The sequence below is a fragment of the Bos mutus genome, chromosome 19, assembly GCF_027580195.1.
Source record: "Bos mutus isolate GX-2022 chromosome 19, NWIPB_WYAK_1.1, whole genome shotgun sequence".
NCBI classification, from domain to species: domain Eukaryota; kingdom Metazoa; phylum Chordata; class Mammalia; order Artiodactyla; family Bovidae; genus Bos; species Bos mutus.
This window is the reverse complement of record NC_091635.1, coordinates 51,203,293-51,230,583: the sequence shown is the minus strand read 5'-3', so window position 1 is coordinate 51,230,583 and position 27,291 is coordinate 51,203,293. Positions and strand designations below refer to the sequence as shown.

The 27,291-nt window shown below is 39.0% G+C and overlaps 1 protein-coding gene and 1 long non-coding RNA gene across 2 annotated transcripts in view; one reads left to right on the top strand and one right to left on the bottom strand.

The window, feature by feature from the left end:
- Positions 1–216: 216 nt before the first annotated feature.
- Positions 217–10,825, bottom strand: RNFT1 (ring finger protein, transmembrane 1). The gene is made up of 9 exons (XM_005892300.3): positions 10,674–10,825; positions 8,998–9,449; positions 8,728–8,804; positions 7,515–7,615; positions 5,857–6,010; positions 4,972–5,130; positions 4,250–4,315; positions 1,903–2,004; positions 217–1,100 (listed from the first exon to the last, which is right to left on the bottom strand). Exons 2-9 carry the CDS (start codon positions 9,398–9,400, stop codon positions 966–968), a joined length of 1,197 nt encoding a protein of 398 aa, XP_005892362.2. The 5' UTR covers positions 9,401–9,449; positions 10,674–10,825; the 3' UTR covers positions 217–965.
- A 184-nt stretch (positions 10,826–11,009) lies between these two features.
- The window catches only part of LOC138992148 (uncharacterized), a 46,636-nt gene continuing 30,354 nt past the window's right edge, over positions 11,010–27,291 (top strand). Inside the window, exons 1-2 of the long non-coding RNA XR_011468062.1 lie at positions 11,010–11,343; positions 12,659–12,709. This is a non-coding gene — a long non-coding RNA (uncharacterized lncRNA). The remainder of the gene's footprint in view (positions 11,344–12,658; positions 12,710–27,291) is intronic.

The following is a 27,291-nucleotide window of genomic DNA, read 5'->3' as shown; positions in this document are numbered from 1 at the left end:
TTTAGAGAAGCTAGTTATAAGGGGAGTTCTTTTTTAACAAATTTTTTTTGGCCCAGGTGGCATGCAGGACCCCAACCAGGGCTTGAACCCACACCACCTGGATTGGAAGCATAGAGTCTTAACCACTGGACCATCAGGCAAGACCTGGGGAATTCTTTTCTAAGAGTCTGAGTTGGTCTTGTTTGTCACACTATTCAAATCATCATTGAAACCAGCTGTATGTAATCCATGTGAATTATTTTAATAGTTAATTCAAGAAAGTCCATGGCACTATACAAAAAGCAAAATCATGAACATTAAAGCTGAGGGCAGGATTGTATGTATTATATCCACAAAGAAAAGCAATTTGTCTTTTATTCTCAATGACTGCTAATCATACTACAGAGAATAACAGTACTAAAATATTTCATCCTCAGTAAATTAGTCTTCCTTAGAAAATTCTGATTGTACAGGTAAAATATAACATTTATAGCTTTCATTTAAAAATACAAATTTTAGGAAAAAATTTAAGATTTTTAGAATGGGAATTATAAAAGTCAATGCTAAATAAAATTCTACTTTCAGGTAATGTGTATCTTAAAATATTATGAAAAATACTCTTTATTCTGAAAACAGTGTCTGGAAAGAATACCTGAATTCCTCTAAAACCAGTAGCTGTATTACCCAATTGTCATTTGGTAACATTAACAAGAAAACACATTTACAATTTAACACTGCCATCATAAGTCAAATAAGGATAGAATAAATGTTTCATATGCATTAGGCTGAACATTACATATATAATATAGGATCTTTCATTTAATATTTTGATAAACTGGACTACACACTTAACTATAATACTCTAAAACCATTTGGGAACATTTTCCTTACCTTCCAGCCCTGAAAATCCATTCTAATGTCTTTACCAGTAGTCACTGTAACCAAATAAAATTAGTGTTTTGTGGCCTTAATATTAAGTTGAAAACTTAATATATTTGAAGGTGTGATGAAGTGGCTCCATCTTTCCATTTGTTTATATGGTCCGAAATCACAGTTCTGCACAACGGACATGTTTTTTCTCTGTTAAACCATAAGGTAATACACTCTTCACAAAATATATGCTGTAAGGGAATTACGAACTTTTTATAGTTGGTAACATTTTAACTTTAAATTCATCACACTGCAGAAAAACAGTTCATTTTACAAGCAAGACAACAAAGTATAACATTCAAGAACACAGAGTGTTAGTGGCAGAGACAAGTATTCTGACTCGTCCTATCCGCCTAACCACCTTTAATAAAATACAAGTTATGTTTAGGTGATGACTTTAAGATCAAGGATAATGACTAAAAGGGGCTTCCCTGGTAAAGAATCTGCCTGCCAACGCAGGAGATGAGGGCTCAATCCCTGGTTGGGAAGATCCTCTGGAGAAGGAAATAGCAGCCCACACCTGTCTTGCCTGGGAAATCCCACAGGCAGAGGAGCCTGGCTGGCTATAGTCCACGGGGTTGCAAAAGACTCAGACACAACTTTGCAACCAGATGACAACAACATAATGACTAACAGCTTAATACAATCTTTGAGAGTTACAGGAATAACAGGAAATGGCCTTATACAATCCAGTAACATTCTGGTATTCTTAAAGACTAGTATTGTTATTAAAAATAGTGTGTTTTCCAGTCACTTTGGTATCCTGTTTGCGATCCCTTCATACACGCTTCTACATAAAAACTATTAGAACATAAGGGACAAAACTTAGCTAACCTACCAAACCCCCAATCACAAATAAGAAATTCACAGTATGTGCCCTGAATGCTAGTTTCTGCTAAACAATATACATATTTTTTCCTGAAAATTAACATAAATGTGACTTTTCCAAGTCCAGAGAAGTGCTGTATTAAGGTTGCTTAAAAATAGAGTTACCTGACAGATGAGAAGAATTGGCTTTTGAAATTCAGCTTGACATATTGAACAAATATCATCCACATCTGAACACTGTCTCTTGCTGGCAGGGACTCCGTAACTCTATATAAAGATAAGGTTCTGTTCCTTAAATACATAGGTGATAACTGTATTTCTCAAATCTCCAAGGAACTAGGCATTTGAAAACTTTCCCAAAGGATATAAACATTTCAAACCTGATCTATGTATACAGAATCATGTCTGCATCAAGGTGAACTCATTACATTATACATAAACAGAATCTTGGAAGATTGTTAGATTCATTGGATTCCCAAATAATGATAGTGCTTGAAATTCAAATGCAATGTGAAATATAAGAATTATGCAATCTATATTCATGTACTATGTGACCCAGTATTGCCAAATTGAGCCCACTTACTACCTATGACACTGGTTTAAAGTCAATGCTGAGCTTGTTTGGCTGAATGTAACTCATGTAGAGACTGCTTTAGATTTCTGTGCTCCACATTGGAGATTGATTCAATAGGTCCAGATATACCAATAAGGTAACCCAGAAATCTAATTTTTGAAAGCTTTCCACATGAGTTCAATATGAAGAAGGTTTGGGGGGGGACCACTAAACAGTGTCCTGCCACTAAATCTAAAAATAATTTTAATTATCATCTTTATCACAAAACCCAGCATTTAGTACTAGCAAAGAATGATAAAATTTTACAAAAGAACTGTAATTGCAAAACGTCACTTGAGTAGCGCTCTACTGTCAAAACTCAACACACATCTTTGAATTTCCTTTTCTGAAGTCCTAAAAAAAGTTTCTGATCTTGTTAAGATCTTATAACTTCCTTACAAATTCAGTAGAATTTAGTCATTAACGGGGTATGACAAAATGTTATAAATGAGATCATCTTTCTGTAGAAATGATGTGGAAAAGGGAGCTCAGGAAAAGAACACCCAAGTTTCAGTCATAGTCATCAGACCAAGTGTGACATGACTTAGCAACCGAGGCTATGATCTAAACTTACTTTCAAAAGTTAACAAAATCAAAGGATATAAATAGAAAATTAAAAATTTTTGAGATCAGTGATGTTAAAGATTCTAGACATAAGATACTGATGGATGATCTTGATGCCAATTTCCCTTCAGTAAATGCCATTTAGAAGAGTGCACTGCACATGGATATGCTGACAAGCTTTTAAAACAGCACTCTTGTCTGGTACAATGCAGACTCCCTTCAGGTGAAAATACCCTGATGATGATTGCCATTTCCAGGGGCAACATTAAGGAACATGAGAATCTCAAGAATAAAATAGAGTGTTGATGACTGTGATAGTCTCTTAATGCTTCCTGGAGAAAATACCAAAGGCATTTCAAGCTCTATTAGATTAATTGCTACAGCAGAAGCCTAGTACAATGTACTCAATAGCTAAATTCAAAAGCTAAAGTCTGGGTTTTATTGGTATCTTTTTAAGGAAAGAAGTCTGAATAGGATGCAGTGAAACTTGTTACTATGTTACTATCTTAGGGAAAGGGTCCTGGCCAGTTAGTTTAGTCCACTTCATTGGTAAAATCCTGTTGTTTTTTTCAAACATATATTATTAGATTGGCATTCTTGTAAGTCAGTCTCTTGAGTCCTGACCACTTAACTGTTGAAGTACCTAATGGACTCTATAACTGAGAATCAAACTCTGAAATCTGGTGATCACACTTATATACTGAGAACCTCTGAGGCTAATAAATAGCAAATGAGCCATTATCATTTGAGCTGTGACAGACACCCTTTCTCTGCAGTTTGTTACATCAGTAGAATCACTGATGTATAGTAAAGTTATAACTGACAATGGAATCTCAATTTTAAAGTTTATTGATACCGTCAAGAACTTATTTGTGCATACGGAATTCAGTATTGGGGAAATTTTTCCAGTAAGAAAATTCCAAGGGACATGATTTTTGGTAGTAAGCTTTCTTCATGTACACAATAAATTATAAACACTTTCACAGAAGCTGAATAGGAGTTAATGAAAACACACAAAGCCACTAACTGTGGATTAAAAGAGAAACAAAAGTTCATATGATTTTTGGGAAATGTTTATAAAAGGTTAAAAATAGGCGATCTGAAAGGGCAGGAGACACATTCAAATACACAATTACTTCATCAACCATTAGGTGTTGTCAATGCACAAATTAACAAACGGGTCACAGAAATAAAACCTTTATCATCATAACCTCAAGTGCCAAAGTACTAGAAGTATTTCTAAACGCATGTAAGTCTGCATTTGTAAAACTACCGAACTAAAACAATTTTATAATGAAGAAAGGTAAAAAGTTTCCTATGATAAAAAATACTTACTGGTCGTGTAACAAATATTCGCAAAACCCGTCTGAAAGTTCTCAGGTGTCCAAAAAAGTCCAGAAGCTGAAAGGGAAAATAAATCCTAATTCATTAATTCAAAGAGCCATCTCTGTTAAACTTAGAGATCAATGCTAATATCAAATACTGCTATTAACAATGCTCATTGCATACCACAACTAATCATTTCATTCTAAATATACTTAAAATCCAATTATGGGATATTTTACTCAGCTTATCAATTTCAGCCAATTCGTAACCAAAATGAAGTACATCTGAATGCCTAGAGTTACAATCTGGTCAAGACAAATATATACTTAACTAAATCAAAGGCAAGGCAATTTTACCTGGTTCACATGTCCTTAACATATTTAAAATTTCATAAAGTGACTAAGTTGAGGGGACAGGACAAGATACTCCACTAGTTTGAGAATTATGTACCTGATAGATGCTACTGATGGGGGTGGGTATGTTCTCTTCTACTCATTCTCTCTCTTAGATACTGCATGCTACTCCCCCAATAAAATCTGAGAACCACTGGATTAAGATAAAGATACCTATTTCCTTTTTTCCATTTCTAAGTAAAGAATCTGCCATTTATTTCAAACTAGTGATATGAAGATAAACTATAAAACAGTTAAAGACAAAATCAGTTACAGGTAAAATCTGTAAACATTATTACATGAATCATTATAAATGACAAAATTTATTATGTTACCTACTTTTAGTATGAGGTAGAGTAAAGCCAGCAATATCCCAAGACTCCATCTAGTTACATTACCAAACTCCCCATAGCTTATAAGGTAACGAAACCAAACTGGTATGGGAACAAAAGTTCGGTAATACTGACATAATTCTTCTAAAAGCATATACCAGTAACCCTAAAAAGGAAGAAAAAAGAAAACAGAGCCAACGAAGCTACTTATATACACAGCACAAATACTCCATATTGGACTGAGAGCATCATGAATATACGGCACAATAACACAACTATAAAATTAGTATTCATAATGATTATGAGTAACCTCCTCAACTTGGTTCTCAGATGTTACAGTCACTGGTTTGTTTTCAAAAAATTTCTAGAGTGACAGTGAAAATGTTTTATGTACAATAAAATATCTTGCTGACTACAAAAATTTAAAGTTTTAACTGAATATGAAAAACACCAAATAACTGCATATAGTCAGTTATCAATTATCAATTAATAATGCCCTGGAGGAAAACAGAAGTATAAATGTAAATATTTTCCCATATATGATGTGGGGACTGACTTTTAGATTATTCCAAAGCAAGTACTGTATAATTGATTTTATTGGAACAGATATTTTGTTTCAATAGGTCTGAGATAATATAATAATTAGGTTATTGAGCAAACTGGAAAATTATAAAAAGAATCATTTAAGACTAAATGGATGAGATGGTTGGATGGCATCACCGACTTAATGGACTTGGGTTTAGGTAGACTCCGGGAGTTGGTGATGGACAGGGAGGCCTGGTGTGCTGCAGTTCATGGGGTGGCAAAGTCAGACATGACTGAGCGACTGAACTGAACTGAAGCACTGATATGGTTTGCTAACATCTTTCCAATAAAACATAGTAGATCTTACCTTGGATTTAAAAGGCATGATCAAAGAAGGCACCAATAAAATAAGGCATTTTAAGCCCATGAAGAGGAATTTCAGAATGAAGTCTGTAATTCCAACAACCCAAAGTACTTCCCAGAAGCTTGAATAGTCCAAAGTAGGATTTAAAAAAATTAAGCTACCAAGAGAAGAAAAACACAAAACTTACTAAAAGCAACATAAAAAGATAAAAACATCAAAACTTACTAAAAGCAACATAAAAAGATAAAAGTGCTGACAGGGGTTCTAAATTTGCTACCAAATAATGTGTACAAAATATGAGTTTGACAAGTGCTAGAGTTTATGTAAAAAGATTATTTTGGTTATTTTAAACAGACTTTTTAAATGTTTTCATTTCAAATCTTTCCTCAAAGAAAACGAAGAGTCTTCCTAACTTGTCATGATGGATATCCTCTAGCCTGTAATCTAAAAAATTCACAAATGATAGATATATGTCATTCTCTCCTTAACCAACTCCAGTCAGGATTCTCATCCCTCCTTTCCAGTGAACTGCTTCTGTCAAGATCATCAACTCCCTCCCTCTTGCTAAATTTGAAGGTCACTTTTCCCATCTTCCCTCCTTGAAATATTTTCTGCGTGGACTTCTGACACCACTCTCTTCAAGTTGCTCTCATATGGTCTAGTTGTTCTTAATGATTGCTTCTTAAGTCTACTTCGCTGCTACTCCTCTGGCTAATCGTGGGCATTGTCCAGTCCTAGGCCTTCTTCTCGGTCTATACTTTCTTTCCCAGGTTTGTCTTGTCAAGTTCCATGTTTTTAAAATATCCACCATGTGCTGATAACACCAAAATTTACAGCTCTAACCTCCACTCTGAGCTTATGACAAATAACTATAATCATTTTAACAGTTCTACATGGCCTCTCAAACTTAACACGTTCAAAACAAAATTACTGATTTTCCTTCAAAACCACTTCCTTCCCCAGTCTTTCCTAGCCTAGTAAATGGCACCACCATCCAGCCAGTTGCTTAGGACTAAAAAACCCAGGCATCACCCTTGATTCTTCCCCTCACCCACCCACCCAATCCAATCTGAGTGGTATCAGCTACACCTACAAACTATATCCCAGATTTGTCCACATCTCTCCAATACCACTGAAACCCAGATTTCTAGTTATCTGATTAAAGCTGAAAATTCAGAACACTTCCATCTGACTTGGAAACTGATCAACTACTGTTCTTTAGCAAGTTTTCTTCTAGAAACAAATATCAAGTGTTCTCATCACATATACACACAAGAAGGTAACTAAGGGAGGTGATGGATATGTTAACTTGATTGTGGTAATCACTTCACAATGTATATATATATCAAAACATGTTGTATATTTTAAATATATACAATTTTTGTCAAAAGGTCACCAACAACAATCTAATGGTATTTAGTAACTATTGATTATATAAGTAAAAATTTTAGTATCAAAAGTTATTTATTGAGCACTTGCTACGAGGCAAGGCACTGGGTATAAAACATGAATAAATCACTTTAAGCTCACTAACCTGGAACTAGACAAATACGTAAAAATTGAACTCCAAAAGTAAGTATGTACAAGTAAAACTTTACAAAGTGCTATGGAATATATGATTATATAAAAATATGTGATTGTGCACTTGGGCCTCTAATTACCTGTAATAAAGTGACTGAGAATGAAAGGTGTAATATAAAAGAACAGAAGATCCTGCTAAGAATACCAGTAACCAAGCACACTGAATCTTTGAGCACCTTTCCTGAAAAATAAATAATTTTATAATTCATTACTTTGAATTATGCCAGAATTTTAAATATCATTTAACTATTTTACTTTAATGACTAATTTATTAACTTAAAATGTTTTAATAGATTAATTTATCTTAATAAAATATAGATTATTTGTTAAATTGTACATATCATTCTATTTTATATAGCTTTAATGAACAAAACAACACAAATTTAAACAGATTTTTAAAATACAAGCTTCCTCATTGTGTAACAACATTACCTATGTTTCAAAGCCAAATCTTCTACAAACTGACATAAAGAACCCACCTAAATGAAAACTTTACTTCTGTAGCTCCCTATATTTGCCTTCCTAACAAAACAGGCGTGCAGAAAATGCATTAAGTTATCAGGGTTTATAATTTTAAAAATTCTCCTACAATTCAGTAAGAATTTGTTTTTAATCTGTTTTATAATTAAGTTTTAATTACTAGTTTAATTAAAAGTTTTACTAGTTTTAAACCCTAAATTAAACTTTTATGGTTTGATAGGGTGTAACTACAAATTTTCAGGTCAAAATATATGATTCTTTACACAGATATAACCCTTTAAAAGTTGCTTGAGGATGAAATTTTATAAACTAATCCCGTTTTTGCAATAATTTACAAGAATAGGACTGTGACTATAATTAAGAAAAAACTTCTTGGGTTTAGTTTTCTTTAAATAAGAGAAACCTAAATAATTCAATACCCATTTGTTCAATGTACACTTTTAAGTATTTTAAATCTTCGAGTACAATGGCTGAAGTTTTAAATAATGGTCATATTACTTAGTATAGTCAAATTAACTTAAAACATGAAGGCACTTGACAAATCAGACCATATGGTGATCTGTCTAGGTTTTAATCCTTCTGTCTAGCTTTTATCAGGAACCCAACATACAAAGAAAATACGGTGAAACAATTCAGTATTAGGACAAATCATTTATGCCAGGTCATTTAGATAACAACATTTAATATGGATGTTACATTATACCTATTTAAATTTATCAAATAAACTATCTTAATTCCTATTTCTCTCAAAATGAGCATATAATTCTACAGGGAAAAACATTTAATGATTTTTTAGTTGCTGGTTGTACTTACTCTTAGAAAAACCTGATTTACAATGCTTTTGTTTGCATATATAAAAGTTGTAAGCAGCCCAATTCCAAGAGAAATTCCTGTTAGAAAATAAGGTCCAGTTAATTGAAATTTTAAAAAAAAGAGCTAACATAATGACATGATTTTAAAGGAAGCATACACAATTTTAAAAGCTAACAGAAAATAAGAAACTGAAATGCATGAAGTAGGTTACCAATAGAGAATTAGCTGAATATAGCAATGAAACAACTCAGTGCTTTTATCATACCCTACCTGTTGTATGCTGCATAACAAGTTTGACACCCAGAATCAAAATATATGGAAGACTCTTCTGCAACCACTTGAAGAGATACCGGAATTCTGAGAAGGAGCTGCTACCATGATCTCCATACTCCATGTCGCTATCATCAGGTTGCCTGGCTTCATTGTGGGTATGACTCCGTAAGCGACTATGGGTACATCCGTGGGTACAGCTGTGGACACCTGACCTTGTATTTCTGGAGTTTGGATTTTCAGCACATTCTTTAGGTAGGGAGCTTATCGGGATATGAACATCTCCAGAATAAAGACAGGAAGCTTCTCCTGTCAGTCTTGCTTGGACACACTGGGAGGCTGAGGCATCCTCACTGCCTGCAGCTCCTGAAGGGCTGTGCAGTTGACTACAGTTGGCTTGCATGGCCCTTGAATACTTGTTCTGTGATTTCTTTGCTTCACGGCTCTGTCTCCTAAAAATCAAAGAGCAGAAACTATTCTAAGTGAACGGTTAAGTACAGGCAATATGTGGCTCACTAGGAATTGGTTATTCGCTAAAGGAGAGGCTGGTAATCACAGCAGATGAGTTATTTTCAGGTTATCTAGCACTCCTCACTAGACGACTCCTTCCTCCCCACTGACGCGAAGGCGCTGCTACCCTGTGCAAACCATCTTTCAGGGAACATCTGCCACGGAAAAAGTTGCCCTTCAGATGCCTCCAGTTCTCTGACAGAAGAACTGGCAAAATACTCAAAGTATGGGTGCCCAGCAGATGTTGACAGTACTAATAGTACTCATTCATACTAGAACACCCAGTGCATTTACTCGGCTCAACTAGAAGAGTGAATCTGTTTTTTTAATGCCTACAAAGGCTAAGAAGAAAACATCAAATCTTAACTCCGTATTAAGCAACATCATGCGTAACTGATACTAATAATAAACATTTCATTTAGGCGACCTACAAATTTCCTTTTATGCTGAAACAGCTTTCCCGAAGCTAATAAGTTTCCAATAATAATTAACACCAAGAAATATTATCCTTCCCTGCCACCCTCAAAAATATCTTTAAGACTTTGGGAGTCACCGTGTAATTGCTAAACGACTATTCTGAATAAGGATAATTACGTAGTCTGCACATTAAAAATGCGACTCTGGAGGGGTGGGAAATCCGGCAAGAAAACATCGGCATCCAAAGATCCCTAAATGACGAGTGTGGGTGGCCATCAGAATCCAGTTGAAAAGCAGAGCTTTTCTGCCGTTTCCGTAGGAGGAAGCTGGGGTTAACGTCAGGGCAAGTTTTGTGTCATTCTATTTCATTTCTAGGTCTGAAAAACAATTTTTTTTCAGTGACTGTTGGGCGGTTTGGTTTTTAGTGCTCTTCACCAAAGGCTTTCACCGATGCTCCAACGCCACGACTGCCATTTACTTCCTCCAATCTCTGGATACACCGACGCCGGATGGGTCAGTTTCAGCGTCTTTTTCCATAAATAAAACCCGAGAACCTTCCCACTTTCCTTCAAGCATGAAGCAAGAAAGGGGACAGAAAGGGAAGAAAAGTAAAATGCAAACGGCTCTTCCGGAATCTCCAGGATAGACTTTTCCACCCACGTTCGAGCTTCGAGTGCCTCTGTTATTCTCCCCAGAGCCCATTTCGCCGCGGCCCCTCGCCTCCTTCGCCCGCTTCCCCCAGGCCTGACCTCTCATGACGATGAGCGGACCGAGGCCCAGGCAGCGACGGCAGGAACAGCGAGAAACGCCGTCTCGAGGCCTTCGGTCAGAGCCATCACCTTCAGACCCCGTCGCCGGCAACTCTGGCCCAGCTCGGCGACGGCGCGCGCGCTCCCGGACGTCCTCACGTGCGCGCGCCCCGCCCCCGCGCGACGCGCCGAGGGCCAGGCTGCGACGGCGGGGCGGGGCGGAGGCCGCCGGTGGGTGTGGGCTGTGAAGAGAGGCGTGCGGCGGAGGACCGGCCGCGGGCGTCGGCGTTAAACAATCAGCGTACGTGCGTCTGTTTGGGGCCTCCAGAACCTGCCCTCGAGGGAGGAGCCTGCAGTTGGGGGCGGACCTAGTCCCGCCCCGGCTCTCCCTGCCTCTGGAGGCTGCCCTGCCCTTTGGTCGCTTGGCTCGCGTCCGGCGACGCGTGAGGGGGAAGAGCCACGTTGGCGAGGGTCGGCGCGCCCCTGAGGGCGGGACGGGGCGGGAGCGTTCTGGTGTCGGCCACCTCAGCTGACCCACTTGTGAAGTTGTAACTGAACTGGGTTTTTGTTACATTCCTAAAGTTGCTCTGTGAGAACGAGGCCCTGGCGAAACCTGAGGAGATCAGGAGCAGAGAGAAGTAGGGGATGGTTTGGGAGAGAACGGGGTGGTGTAAGTATCAATAGAAATTAAGAGTTTAAAAACCCAGTGGGGTGTAGAGAACGCTGTACTATCTTCGCGGTAATTGTTAACCTAAAACTGTTCTAAAATAAAAGATTTATTAAGGAAAACTTTAAACAAAAGAAACACAAAAATCCTTGCCTCTTGTTCCCGAGCCAAAATATATCATAAATGATATTTAATTGTATTCTATGAATCTGCCCCATTCGCGACAACTACCAATAGTACTTTGAACCTTAAGTTTTTTATCTTTAATTTCTAGAAGTTGACGTCAAGTAAATCTTGGTGGTCTTTCTATAGGTCTTGAAATTAAATATTCCATGCCGCTGGTGAGCTGTTCAGTCTTTCCTCACTAGAGGATAAATTTCATACATATGCGCACATGTCATGAATTGAAAATCTAGTGGGAAAAGTGATACTTTTTTTTTTTTTTTAATTTGGTCTCGATTTAAATGGGGACTTCCCTGGTGGCTCAGACGGTAGAGGATCTGTCGACAATGTGGGAGACCCGGGTTCGATCCGGGTCGGGAAGATCCCCTGGAGAAGGAAATGACAACCCACTCCAGTACTCTTGCCTGGAGAAATCCATGGATGGATGAGCCTGATGGGCTACAGTCCATGGGGCCGCGAAGAGTCGGACACGACTGAGCGACTTCACTTTCACTTTTCTGCTTTAAAACCATTTAAAACTATTCACAACATGGGTCAGAGGATAAAGAATCTGCCTGCAGTGGAAGAGACCCAGGTTGGATTCCTGGGTAGGGAAGATTCCCTGGAAAAGGGAATGGCCACCCACTCCAGAATTCTTGCCTGGGAAATCCCATGGACAGAGGAGCCTGGTGGGCTGCAGTCCATGGGGTGGCAGAGAGTCTGACAGGACTGAACCACTAACACAAACAGCTTACACAACAGCTTTGCCCAAGTTAGTTTGATGGCGTGTGTGCACCTTATTTCCTCGTGTATCAGAGTACAATTGAACTCACTATTTAACCTGAATTAACCACTTTGAGGATATTCTTAAATCAGATTATTTTTATTACCAAACCATTTCTTTTGGTTAAAAAGGCATTCCCCCTCCTTCCCACAACAGGTGTTAGATCTACTTCCCATTGTCAATTAAGATATTGCTAGATATTTTTGTTTGTTTTGGTTTTTGTTTTCTGTTTGTTTTTTGATATATGGCTCCATGAACTTCACAAAGTCTTCATGACAAATTAGGTTCCTTTGTCAGAAAGTCTTAATCTGTTTGGGTTGCAGTAAGAATATGGCCTGGATGGCTTATAAACAACAAATTTATTTCTCACAGCTCAAGAGGCTGGGAAGTTCAAGATCAAGGTGTGAGCAGATTTGATGTCTGGTGAGTTCCTGCTTCCTGGATTATAGATAGTTTTGTCTCTGGCTGTGTCCTCACATGGTGGGAAGGTGGTAGAGCTTTGGAAACTCTTTTATAAGGGCACTAATCACCTTCGTGAGAGCCCTTTCTTAATGCTCTAATTATCTACTGCCACCTCTTTATACTTTGCCAACAAAGGTCCGTCTAGTCAAGGCTATGGTTTTTCCTGTGGTCATGTATGGATGTTAGAGTTGGACTGTGAAGAAAGCTGAGTGCCGAAGAATTGATGCTTTTAAACTGTGGTGTTGGAGAAGACTCTTGAGAGTCCCTTGGACTGCAAGGAGATCCAACCAGTCCATTCTAAAGGAGATCAGTCCTGGGTGTTCTTTGGAAGGAATGATGCTAAAGCTGAAACTCCAGTACTTGGGCCACCTCATGTGAAGAGTTGACTCATTGGAAAAGACTCTGATGCTGGGAGGGATTGGGGGCAGGAGGAGAAGGGGCCGACAGGGGATGAGATGGCTGGATGGCATCACTGACTCAATGGACGTGAGTTTGAGTGAACTCTGGAAGTTGGTGATGAACAGGGAGGCCTGGGGTGCTGCAATTCATGGGGTCTCGAAGATTCGGACACGACTGAGCGACTGAACTGAACTGAACTGAGCCTCTTTATACTATCACACTGTCGAGGTTTCAACATAGGAATTTTGTGGGGGACACAAGAATTAGGTATGTAGCAAAGGCTGAAGCCAAGCTCTGGGTTATAATGAATTTTTAAGGAAACTTATTTATGTAGTATATTATATCATTCCTACTACACCATGGATATTTTTATTTTAAACTTTAACATTTATGAGAATTTAGGAAACAGAAAAAATAGACTCACATAATCCAGCTACCACCACAATGAGGCATCAGTATGTTTTAGTACACTGATAATTTTAGTACATTTGCAAATTTAGTACATTTATATACCTTAATATAATGTTTAAATTCTCATTTTAACATATTTATAATTTATTGAAGGTATGCTAGTTCATATTGAAAGTTTTGGTATACTTGAAACTGCATTCCACTCGACTGAAAAGTAACATTTGAAGAAGAGTACTGAGTTAATGACAAGATTTGACAGTGACAGACTTATCTGATAAATTTTCTTTCCACTGTCATCTAGAATGTTGGAAATGGATGTTTTAATTGATAAACTCAAAAACATTTGTTGAGTACTTACTGTCAAAAATTATAGTAGATTGTTGGAGATCTAGACATTAAAAAAGACATAATCCCCATCCCACAGTGAAATATGTGGTTAGACAGGTCTTCAAGCAAGTAATTATAGTATATTGGAATAAACACTATAATTGAAGGTTGTGTGAGGTGCAGTGGATGCAAGAAGTGGGAGCGTTTAACTTTGCCAGGCAAGAAATGCCTTATTAAATCTGTGATATTTAAGATGAACATTGGACTTTCCTGGCAATCCAGTGGTTAAGACTCTGCACTTCCATTGCAGGGGCCATGGGTTCATCCCCTGGTCAGGGAACTAAGATCCCATATGCTGCATTGTGTGGCCAAAGACAAAAAAGTTGCATGTTGAAGATTAAGTTGAAGTTTACCAGGATGTAAGTAGTAATAGGACATTGCAGATGAAAGCAGTATGTGTAATGTCATGGTATTGTAATTGCACAGAAATTGAGGGACTTAGTTTTTTTGTTTCTGAAAGAGTAGGGTGCATATGAGGGAAGAGTAAGAGTAAATAGGGGCTAGAAAATGAAAGATTTTGTGGGTCTCATTTAGGAATTTATTTTAGTTTATTCACATGGCGAAAGAGAAGCTATTAAGTTTCAAGCAGCAGAATTATGTGGCCATATTTGTATTTTTCCAGAAAATTCTCATGCTAGTAACTTACAGCAATGCAAGCTCAATTGGGAGACTGTTACAAGTAGTAGAGTAGGACATGAGAAGGTCTTGAACTTCTCAGCGAAGTGGGATTCTAGAGGAAGAATGAGTATGGAGAGAGGAGATAAGAGTCAATCGGATTAAGGGTGGTAGATAGTTACACTTCTCTTCTCGAGCTAGTTTTCCATACCTGCTGCTGCTGCTGCTGCTAAGTCGCTTCAGTCGTGTCTGACTCTGTGCAACCCCATAGACGGCAGCCCACCAGGCTCCCCTGTCCCTGGGATGCTCCAGGCAAGAACACTGGAGTGGGTTGCCATTTCCTTTTCCAATGTATGAAAGTGAAAGTGAAGTCGCTCAGCAGTGTCCGACTCTTCGTGACTCCATGGAATGCAGCCCACCAGGCTCCTCCATCCATGGGATTTTCCAGGCAAGAGTACTGGAGTGGGGTGCCATTGTCTTCTCCGGTTTCCATTCCTACCAGCACCCATATCCTTGGGTAGGCTTTTTCCAGGCTAACTCATGCAACTTACTCTGGCTTCTGAGATACTGGGACGAAAGCAATTATAATTTAGCAGAGGCTTGCAAAACATTTGCATGTTGGGACTTGCCCTCTTATTGCTGGCAACTCTTCTATCACCATGTACTCAAATTAGGGCTAGCCTCCTAGAAGATGAAGGGCTACTTGAAGAGAGTCCACAGGTGTCTTAACCATCTTGGCCTCCTCAGTTGTGGCCCCAGACACATGTGTGAGACCATCCTAGACCATCTAACTCCAACTAAGATGATTCAGACCAGAATAATTAGCCAATCAACCCACAGAATCACAGGAAATAATAAATATTTTGCTTTAAGCCTCCAGATTCAGAGCAGTTTCTTTCATAATAAGAGCTAACTGATACCCTAAGTGACCAAGTAGATGTGAAGTGGGAAAGAAGTGTAAGATGAATCCCCAGTTTGTTCCTTGGGTGGATGGATAAATCAGTTGGAACGCTATAAATATGAGAACAAGTATAAATATTAGAATGAGTCATAGATCATAGGAAATGCATTTTTTATAAAAGGCCCAAGTTTGGAGGGATAACAATACCTTCAGCTTTGGAGGTACTCAATCTTAGGAGTCCATGGGACATACAGGTGAAGATATCCAATTGGCAGTTGAATATAAAGATCTGGAGATAGAAAATTTGGAGTAAAAGCTGTAGCTATGAATAACATTACTTATTCTCATTTATTAGTTTTTAGAACTCTTTTCCTTGGTATTTTAGACAGTGTTGTCTACAAATAGAGACAACCTCTTCCTTTTCAGTCTGTGTGTCTTTCTTTATCATTTTTGCTGTAACTTTCATCACATGTTGAATAGGAAGGGTTCATGAATATTCATTGCAATATTCATTGGAAGAACTGATGCTGAAGCTGAAACCCTGGTACTTTGGCCACCTGATACAAAGAACTGACTCATTGGAAAAGACCCTGATCTGGGGAAAGATTGAAAACAGGAGGAGAAGGGGATGACAGAGGATGAGATGGTTGGATGGCATCATTGACTCTATGGACATGAGTTTGAATAAACTCTCAGAGTTGGCGATGGACAGGGAGGCCTGGCGTGCTGCAGTCCATGGGGTCACAAAGGACTGGACACAACTGAGTGACTGAACTGAATTGACGAAGAGTTAGAGTAGACATCCTTGCCTTGTTCTTGATTTTAGAGGGAAGGCATTCAGTCTTTCACTATTATGTTAGCTGTCAGTTCACTTTAGTCGCTCAGTCATGTCCGACTCTTTGCGACCCCATAAATTGCAGCACGCCAGGCCTCCCTGTCCATCACCAACTCCTGGAGTTCACTCAAACTCATGTCCATTGAGTCAGTGATGCCATCCAGCCATCTCATCCTCTGTTGTCTCCTTCTCCTCCTGCCCCCAGTCCCTCCCAGAGTCTTTTCCAATGAGTCAGTTCTTCACATGAGGTGGCCAAAGTACTGGAATTTCAGCTTTAGCATCACTCTTTCCAAAGAACACCCAGGACTGATCTTCTTTAGAATGGACTGGTTGGATCTCCTTGCAGTCCAAGGGACTCTCAAGAGTCTTCTCCAACACCACAGTTCAAAAGCATCAATTCTTCGGCACTCAGCTTTCTTCACAGTCCAACTCTCACATCCATACATGACTACTGGAAAAACCATAGCCTTGACTAAACAGGCCTTTGTTGGCAAAGTAATGTCTCTGCTTTTGAATATGCTATCTAGGCTGGTTGTAACTTTGCTTCCAAGGAGTAAGCGTCTTTTAATTTCATGGCTGCAATCACCATCTGCAGTGATTTTGGAGCCCAAAAAAATAAAATCTGACACTGTTTCCACTGTTTCCCCATTCTTTTGTACATATTAATACCATTTTTCAGGTTCGATGAGTTCCCTTATTTTCCTAGTTTAGTAAGAATTTTTATCCTGAATAGATACTGAATTTTGTCAAATGCTTTCCCACCTTTATTGAGAAATCATCTGGTTTTTCTTCTTTAGTCTGTTAATATGGTAGATTATGTCAACTAATTTTTTTCTTTTTGGCTCTGTCACGTGGCTTGCAAGATCTTAGTTCCCTGACTAGGGCTTAAACCCGGCCATGGCAAAGAAAAGGTCAAGTTCTAACCACTGGACCACCAGGACCACCAACTGATTTTTAAATGTTGAACCAGACCCTTCATTTCCAGGATAAACCCCACTAGGTTGAAGTGTGTTATTATTTTTTTTTACATGTTGCATTCCATTTGCTAATATTTTGTGGTGTGTTTTTGCATGTATGTTTATAGGAGATACTGCTTTTCTAATGTCTTTATCTGGCTTTGGTAATGAGGTCATGCTGTTTGATTTGGAGATGTCTCCTGTTCTATTCTCAGAAAAGATTGTATGGAATTAGTATTATTTCTTTGTCAATGATTTGGTAGAATTTGCCAGTGAAGTCAGCTAGCCTAAAATTTTCTTTATGGAATGATTTTTAAACTACAAATTTAATTTCTTTAATAGATATAGAATTGTTCATGTTATATATTTCTTTTTGAGTGAGCTTTGCTAGTTTGTACCTATGAATGAACTGGTGTAAAATTGTTTGTAATATTCCCTTATTATCTTTTAAATATTTGTAGTGTCTGTAATTATATTAGCTTTCATTCCTGAGTTTGGTAATGTGTCTGCTTTGTTTTTTTTGGGGGGGGGAGCAGTATAGGTAGAAGTTTATAGATTTTATTGATAAATTACACAAATTTATTTTGGTTTTATTTACTTTTCTCTGTTGTTTTCCTGTTTTAATGTTATTGATTTCTGCTCTTTATTATTTTCTTTCTTCTGTTTGGTTCAGATTTAATTTGCTCTCTTTTATCTGGATTATAAAGGCGAAAGTTTAGATCATTCGAGATCTTTATTTTTTTCCAATTTAAGCATATGATTTTATACATTTCCTTCTAAGCACTAGTTTGGCTGAATTGCATGAATTTTGATTTGTTTTATTTTTATTTTAACTCAGTTCAAAATATTCTAATTTCCCTTATGACTTCTTTGATCCCTATGGTTTCTTTAAAAGTGTGTTGTTTAATTTCCAAATATTTGTGACTTTTCCAGATATCTATTATTGGTCTCTAATTTAATTCTGCTGTAGTCAGAGAGCATGCCCTTCATGATTTCAATTCTTTGAAATTTGTATTATGACCTAGCATATCATATGTCTCGATGAATACTCCAGGTGCACTTGAAAAGAATTAGTATTTTGCTGTTCTTGGGTAGACTGTTCTGTAAATACCTTATTACGTCAAAGTTGGTTGATAGTGTTGTTTAGGTCTTCTCAATTTTTGGTGATTTTCTATTCTAACCATTGCTAAGAGAAATATTGAAGTCTCCAAGAATAATTAGGAATTTATAATAGCTGTGTGAATAAGAAATATATATTTGGTCTCTGCCCCCGCTTTCTAACACAAAGCTTCTAAAACCCTTGTAATTTCCTAAGCAGTGGAGGTGATAGGAGCATCTTACATAGAGGTCCTAAACCCCCTGGAATGTTCTGAGTGACAGGAGCTGCTTTTGTTCTAAGGAGTTGATCTTGGTGGGCTTCTGGAGAGCTTCAGGATGGGAGCTGGTCACCAGAAATACCAAGCCGTGACATAAAGCTTGGAATTTTCAAGCCTGCCCTCCATCTTCAGGAGAAGGGAGAGGGAATGGAGACTGAGGTAATGATTGATCCTACCTATATAATGAAGCTTCAATAAAAATCCCTAAACTATGGGGTTTACAGAGCTTCTAACTGGTAACACTTGCACGCCAGGGCATAGGTATATTCCAGCTTTATGGGGGCAGATGCTTCTACACATGGAACCCTGGTAGACTTTACACTGTGTAACTGTTGATCTATATCCTTTACAATACCTTTTATAAAAAACCAGTCACCATAAGTAAATATTTTCATGAGTTTTATGAGCCATTCTACAAATTATTAAGCCTGAGGGAATGGTTATGGAAAGCCCCGACTTTGTAGCCAAGGTATAAAAATGTGGATACCCTAGGGACCCATTACTTGTGAGTGACATCTAAATTAAGGACAGTTTTGTGGGACGGAGCCCTTAAGTCTGTGGAGTCTGACCCTACCCAGAGTAGAACTGAATTAAAGTATAGGGCATCCACTTGCTATCCAGAGAGTTGAAAAATTAGTTGATTTGGTGAAAAAAAAAAAAAAACCCACATGCTTTGTTTCAGAACTATTCTGTGGGTAGAGGAATAGTTTTCCTTTAGTTGGTATCAAAGAAATGGGATTTGCAAGAATGGCTCCTGTCTCAAGGAAACATAGGAAACATGTAGTTTGTGGGAAAAAGGGGTGAAAGGATGAGGATGGGGAACTTTTGACCCCTGAATGGCTACCTAGCCACCCATGGTATGAAACTTCAGCTGCACTGCAGTAAGTTACTAAAGGTAAAAATTACCAATGGAATTTAGCAGTGGTGGTAGATTCCAACTCCTGAAAAGTTGGCTTATTGGATCTGTAAGGAAATGAAAAATAATAAGAAGCATGCCAACTATATAATCCCTTGGTTATTGGTATCTGTAATAGCCAAAATGGAATGAAGTTCTGGGTCAGGCCTTGTTGCTGGACCTAACTCTGATTTTGGATGGTCTGAACTTTAGTCACTAGTCTTAAAGCTTCCCTCAAAGAGAAAAATTATGCCAGAGCAACAGAAATTAGCTGTAATATCTCTCTTTGCCAAGAAAGTAGTCAACACAGGGGTTTCAGAAACTCCTGAAACCAAGAGGTTTAATGTGAAGGAGCTGTCTCATTTTGTAGATTAGTATCATCAGCCTTCTGAAAAACCTTTACTAAAATGGATAGTGAAAATAGATAAATTAGGAGCAGTAGCTTTGGTTTTAAGTCTTACAGTGTAGAAGAGTTTGTTTGGGTTGATATAGGACTAGAAGCTCACTCTTGGCCCACAGATGGCTGTACATGATACAGACACACGGGACACTATTCTGGAACCAACAACCAGCATCACAGATGACAAAAGCCACCATAAACGGTGTTTATTCTGAGAAGGGGGACCACCTGGCTCCCCCTATAATCACCAAGTAGAACACCACAGATGAAGCCACTGATATGCTTTGTATGCAAGCCATGTGGGACTGGCTTTATATTAACTGGGTTATTCACCCACTGAATTGCCCATTACTCAGGTTATGGTAGGTGCTGTGATTAAGGGACCCCTGTCATATGGGCACCCCATATCACTTTTACTGCTGCAGAATTAAATAACAGTTTGAGAAGTCCTATCAGATTAGCCATTTCATCTTCCCAGGACAGGTCTTACTGAAACCTAAATCATTAGAGAAGTTAACAAGAAAATGGGGGAGAGACAGAGGGAGAATCAAAGGACTTGTCTTAGCAGAGTGAAAGTCTGTGTGTTGTTGAGAAATAGGACAAATGTGGTGGGCATTGATGATGCTGAAATAAGAGGGTTGATGCAGCACTATCAAAGCTGGGTGAACCAGTGAACCAAGGGGACTCACTGCTAGTCCCCCAACATTAAAAGGCCCTAAACAAGTCTGCTCTATTTATCTTCATTTCAGTTCAGTTCAGTCGCTCAGTCGTGTCCAACTCTTTGTGACCCCATAAATTGCAGCACACCAGGCCTCCCTGTCCATCACCAACTCCTGGAGTTCATGCAAACTCATTTCCATAGAGTCAGTGATGCCATCCAGCCATCTCATCCTCTGTCGTCCCCTTCTCCTCCTGCCCCCAATCCCTCCCAGCATCAGAGTGTTTTCCAGTGAGTCACCTCTTTGCATGAGGTGGCCAAAGTATTGGAGTTTCAGCTTTAGCATCACTCCTTCCAATGAACACCCAGGACTGATCTCCTTTAGAATGGACTGGTTGGATCTCCTTGCAGTCCAAGGGACTCTCAGGAGTCTTCTCCAACACCACAGTTCAAAAGCATCAATTCTTAGGCTCTCAGCTTTCTTCACAGTCCAACTCTCACATCCATACATGACCACTGGAAAAACCATAGCCTTGACTAGACGGACCTTTGTTGGCAAAGTAATATCTCTGCTTTTGAATATGCTATCTAGGTTGGTCATAACTTTCCTTCCAAGGAGTAAGCATCTTTTAATTTCATGGCTGCAATCACCATCTGCAGTGATTTTGGAACCCCGCCCCCCCCCGCCAAAATAAAGTCAGACACTTAGAAGGATGTAAAAAGCCAGAAGGCACAAATTACACTGAGAAACCTTAGCCAGAATTGCCTAGGGTGATAGATAGGTTAACCAAGGTAAAGATTTACCAAGGGGCCAAGGTCTTCTGGCCAGACCCCCAAAGCTATATGTACTTGTGTGGGTAAAGTGGTCAGGTCTAGAGAGATTTCTGAGACTTCCTTACAACAGAGCCCCCACGCACTGTGGTATGGAAACCCATTTATAAAATGCTAATTTGAACTTTAATCAAATTGAGAAATTATAGAAATAGAAGAGTTGATAAGATTATAAAATTAGAAGGTTTTGTGTAAAGAAATTGTGTCTCCTTTATCTGAATGTTTTATGGGAAAGACTATTATGTCTGACTGGGGAATGTGTCCCCTTGCTGTTGTTTTAAAACCAAAATCTGTTGATGAAGTCATGATACAGGCTACAGCTAGGAATGTCAGCATTGGTGGGGTTAAGGTGAAAGTTTGAAGAATAGTATGTTTGAATAGGCTTTATATGAAGTGGTTGGGTCTTTTACCTTGCTTATATTATGGTGATGAACATTTATTTGGGGAACATTTCACCTACTAAGTATTGTAAAACTGGAACAAATGTAAATCTGCCTTTGAAGCAATATTATTTGGTTAAATGGAAACCAATTAGATCGCCTGAGTTCAAACTACATAGAGTACGAACTGGAGTGCTGACATGGACAAATTCTCTGTTCAATAGCTGTGTATGAAGCATAGACTGGGCTTATTGCAAAAGCCTGTGTGCACTTCCCAGCATTGAGTACTAGGACTTTAGTCTAGAGAATTGCTATCTGAGGGGCAATTACTGGCTTGCTATCAGGCATTAATAAAAACAGCCCATATGACTGAAGGATAGAAAATAATCTTGAAACCTGAACTAACTATGATGTTTCTGGATGGCATCAGAAAAGCACTCTGTCAGGGAAGGCAATAACCCAGATGAGTTCCATAATAACATGGAAATGGTTTATACAGCATCATGCTACCTGTGGAATGCAAGGATTATGTACTCATGAGCAGGGAACCTTTTTTCCCCTAGGACTAACTTTGAAACTATATGAAGAGCTGCCAGATTGTGTTATCACTTGAACAGTACCCTAATAAACAGCTCTCAACTGATTATCATATGTGAAACAGATTGCCAGTTCAGGCTCAATGCATGAGACAGGGTGCTCAGGGCTGGTGCACTGGGATGACCCTGAGGGATAGGATGGTAAGGGAGGTGGGAGGGGGGTTCAGGATGGGGAACACATGTATACCCATGGCTGATTGATGTCAATGTATGGCAAAAACCACTACAATATTATAAAGTAATTAACCTCCAATTAAAATAAATAAATTAATAAAAAAGACATATTACTAATTACAATGTGTAGGACTTATTTATATCAAGATTCAAACAGAAAAATGAGATAAAAATTTTGTGACATTTAAAACAACATTAAAACAAACTTGAACACTGGCTGGGGGAAAAAAAAAAAAAGAGCTGCTTGGTTTATAGATGGGAGGTGTAATATAAACAGATAACCAACCTGATCAAAGGCCACTACTCTGATCAAAGAGAGTAAAAACAAATCAGCAAGATGGGCTGAATTGCACGCTGTTTTCCTAGCAGTGGTGGGAATTGAAAAATGATAAAAGCCCCTATGTTTTAGTTGTTACCAACTTATGAATGATGGCCAATGAAGGGCAATGGAAACCTGATCTATTAAAGGGATGCCTGTATGGGGCACCTCTGTGGGAATCACTATAGACATTTGAGGGGCACATTGAACCCAGGTCTCCTACATTGCCGTTAGATTCTTTACCATCTGAGCCACCAGGGAAGCTGGTAGGATATGTCAGTACCTATCAGAAGAATCCCCTTCCTGGACATTTTGAATTTTTTGTGTGTGTGTGATACTCCAGGTCCTATGAAAATCATCTGAAGCATGTTGACTTCTCTTGTTTTTTTCAGCACCCAGTCATCCATTGGATTGAGACTGTAAGGTCTGTTTTATCCTTTCCTTCCCCCACCCCTCCACCATGGGTTGCAGTGTCAGGACAGTTCTGTCCTTCCTCTATGCTACTCAGGGATTAATCTCAGCCTTGTGCTTTGCATCATATGGTTCAGTTCTCAGGGACTTTGCTACTTATACTACTCTGGAGTGTACCTCCAAAATGAGTCCTAGACATATGCTGGTTCATACACAGAAATAGAACCCTTTTTCGTGTTCTCTTCTCTCTTGGATACTCCTCAACTTCCTGCCCTGTGCTGTAGGTAGAATGATGGGGTTTTTTAAGGAACTGAAGTTGCCTGTGCCACAGCAGGAGTAAACCAGAGAGAACAAATGGGGATTTCCCTCCCACAGTTCTTTGAACCCCAGGGACCTGTTTTCTTAGTCCTCTGTCTACAAAGACAGGGTTTTTCTAGGAGTTTTAGTTGCCCAGCTGCCACTGTGACAGCTTCACTTGGGCACCCATCCTCAAGTAAAACACACACACATATGCATACACATACAAAAGGAGAAACTCCTGTATGGGCCCCTTCTCCAGTTTTGACTCTTTTCCTGAATATTGCTTGTGTTGATTTTTTTGTTCAAGTAGTTGCTTTTTTGTATTTTATCCAGAGTATGTAGTTATAATTAGCAGTTAGGACAAGCTTTATTGGACTATGCCTTCTTGGCTGGCACTAGAATCTCTAAATATGTATTTCTTAAATTAGGCATTTAATGTCTGTCTCTTCTATTACATGCAATGTCAGCAGGGACTGTTTTGGCTTTGTGTATTACTGTATCCCCATGCCTAATATAGTTCTTAAGTGAAAGAAAGTGAAGTCGCTCAGTCATGTCCGACTCTTTGCGACCCCATGGACACCAGACTCCTCCGTCCATGGGATTTCCTAGGCAAGAGTACTGGAGTGGGTTGCCATTTCCTTCTCTTGGCATATGCTAAATAGCAAATAGATATTTATTTAATAAGTGAGTGAATGGACCATTTTCAGACCAAATTTTATTTGATGTTTTTTGCAGCATTCTACACTAAGGATTGTTCTCACCTGGATTCTTTCTTGCCTAGGCTTTCATATTACTGTGTTCTACTGGTTTCCCCTCTTCTCTAGTATTTTTTTATAGGCAAGTTGCTACATCTTTATGATTCTTACAGGTTCAGAAAATGCTTGTAAAAGGGGGACACCTACATAGTCAGCCCACAGAGGCATAGGTACAACCTTAGTAATAAATGCTCAATCATCATTTCACCATCCTAGAACACAGAAGGTATCTGTTAATTATGTGGTGACATACCTTTGCTCAACAGATTCTCCAACTTGGGGATCTGGCAAAGGGACTGAGAACTTCCAGGGAATTTGACTTTGAGGGCAATGGGATTTCATTACAGAACTTGCACAGGACTGGGGAAACAGACTCTTAGAGGGCACAAACAAAACTTTGTATGCACAGGACCCAGGAGAAAGGAGCAGTGATCCCACAAGAGACTGAGCCAGACTTGCCTGAGTGTTCAGGAGTCTCAGGTGGACGCGTGGGTCAATAGTGGCCTGCCGCAGGGTTAGAGACGCTGAATACAACAATCCTGGGAGCCACAGGGTGTGCTGGCATAAGTCTTTTTGAAGGAGGTTGCTGTTACCACCATTACCCCTACCACAGTTTGGCCTCAGGCCAAACTACAGAGAGGGAACACCCATCAAGAGAAAATTGGATTAAAGATTTACTGAGCTTGGCCCTGCCCATCAGAGCAAGACAGATTCCCTCATAGCCAGTCCCTCCCATCAGGAAGCTTCCACAAGCCTCTTATTATCCATCAGAGGGCAGACAGAATGAAAACTACAATCACAAAAAACTAACCAAACTGGTCACATGGATCACAGCCTTGCCTAACTCAGTAAAACTATAAGCCAGGCCGTGTAGGGCCACCCAATGGACCATGGTGCAGAGTTCTGACAAAACATAGTCCATTGGAGAAGGAAATGAAAAACAACTTCAGAATTCTTCCAGTCCTGTGGCCACTGCTGAGTTTTCCGAATTTGTTGGCATATTAACAGCATCATCTTTAGGATTTAAAATAGCTCAGCTGGAATTCTATCACCTCCACTAGCTTTGTTCATGGTGATGCATCCTAAGGCCCACTTGACTTTGCGTTCCAGAAGTTCTTATCAATATGCTTGCCTTGAGAACCCCATGAACAGTATGAAAAGGCAAAAATAATGACACTGAAGATGAAGTCCCCAGGTCAGTAGGTGCCCAATATGCTACTGGAGAAATAACTCCAGAAAGCATGAAGAGGCAGAGCCAAAGCAAAAACAATGCCCAGTTGTGGATGTGACTGGTGATGGAAGTAAAGTCTGATGCTGTAAAGAACAATATTGCATAGGAACTTGGATTTTAGGTCCATGACTCAAGGTAAATTGGAAGTGGTCAAACAGGAGATGGCAAGAGTGAACATTGACATTTTAGGAACTAAAATGGACCAGAATGGGCGAATTTAATTCAGATGACAATTATATCTATGACTGTGGACAAGAATCCTTTAGAAGAAATGGAGTAGCCCTCATAGTCAACAAAAGAGTCTGAAATGCAGTACTTGGGTGCATCTAAAAAATGATAGAATGATCTCTGTTCGTTTCCAACGCCAACGATTCAGTATCACAGTAATATAAGTCTATGCCCCAGCCACTAATGCTGAAGAAACTGAAGTTGAATGGTTCTATAGAGACCTACAAAATCTTCTAGAAGTAACACCAAAAAAAGATGTCCTTTTCATCTATAAGGAACTGGAATACAAAAGTAGAAAGTCAAGAGATACCTGGAGTAACAGGCAAATTTGGCCTTGGAGTACAAAATGAAGCACAGCAAAGGTTAACAGAGTTTTTCTAAGAAAACGCACCAGTCATAGCAAACACCCTCTTCCAACAACACGAGATGACTCTACACGTGGACATCACCGGATGGTCAATACTGAAATCAGATTGATTATATTTTTTGCAGGCAAAGATGTAGACACTCTATACAGTCAGCAAAAACAAGACCAGGATCTGACTGGGGCTCAGATCATGAACTCCTTATTGTCAAATTGAGACTTAAATTGGAGAAAGTAGGGAAAGCCACTAGGCCATTCAGGTATGACCTAAATCAAATCCCTTACGATTATGCAGTGGAAGTGAAAAATAGATTCAAAGGATTAGATCTGATAGATAGAGTGCCAGAAGAACTGTGGATGGAGGTTCTTAACATTGTACAGGAGATGGTAATCAAAATCATCCCCAAGAAAAAGAAATGCAAAAAGGCAAAATGGTTTTCTGAGGAGGCCTTACAAATAGCTGAGAAAAGAAGGGAAGTGAAAGACAAAGAAGAGGAAAGATGTATCCATCTGAATGCAGAGTTCCAAAGAATAGCAAGGAGAGATAAGAAAGCCTTCTTCAGTGATCAGTGCAAAGAAATAGAGGAAAACAATAGCATGGGGAAGACTAGAGACCCTTCAAGCAAATCAGAGATACCAAGGGAACATTTCATAATAATAAAGGCACAATAAAGGACACAATAAAGGACAGAAACACTATGGACCTAACAGAAGCAGAAGATATTAAGAACAGGTGGCAAGGATACACAGAAGAGCTATACAAAACAGATTTTAATGACTCATATAACCACCAATGTGTGATCACTCACCTAGAGCCAGACATCCTGGAGTGTGAAGTCAAGTGGGCCTTAGGAAGTATCACTATGAACAAAGCTAGTGGAGGTGATGGAATTCCAGTTGAGCTATTTCAAATCCTAAAATATGATGCTGTTAAAGTGCTGCACTCAATATGCCAGCAAATTTGGAAAACTCAGCAGTGGCCACAGGACTGGAAAAGGTCAGTTTCCATCCCAATCCCAAAGAAAGGCAATGCCAAAGAATGTTCAGACTACCACAGAATTGCACTCATCTCACACGCTAGCAAAATAATGCTCAATATTCTCTAAGCTGGACTTCAGCAG

Excerpts from the sequence above, each read along its gene's own strand:
- RNFT1 (XM_005892300.3), bottom strand. The coding sequence starts at position 9,400 with ATGCAAGCCAACTGTAGTCAACTGCACAGCCCTTCAGGAGCTGCAGGC. Across the intron at positions 4,316-4,971 it reads TACTCTACCTCATACTAAAA|CTTCTGGACTTTTTTGGACA; the intron begins GTAGGTAACATA and ends TTTCCCTTTCAG. Across the intron at positions 1,101-1,902 it reads CAATTCTTCTCATCTGTCAG|CATATATTTTGTGAAGAGTG; the intron begins GTAACTCTATTT and ends ATTCCCTTACAG.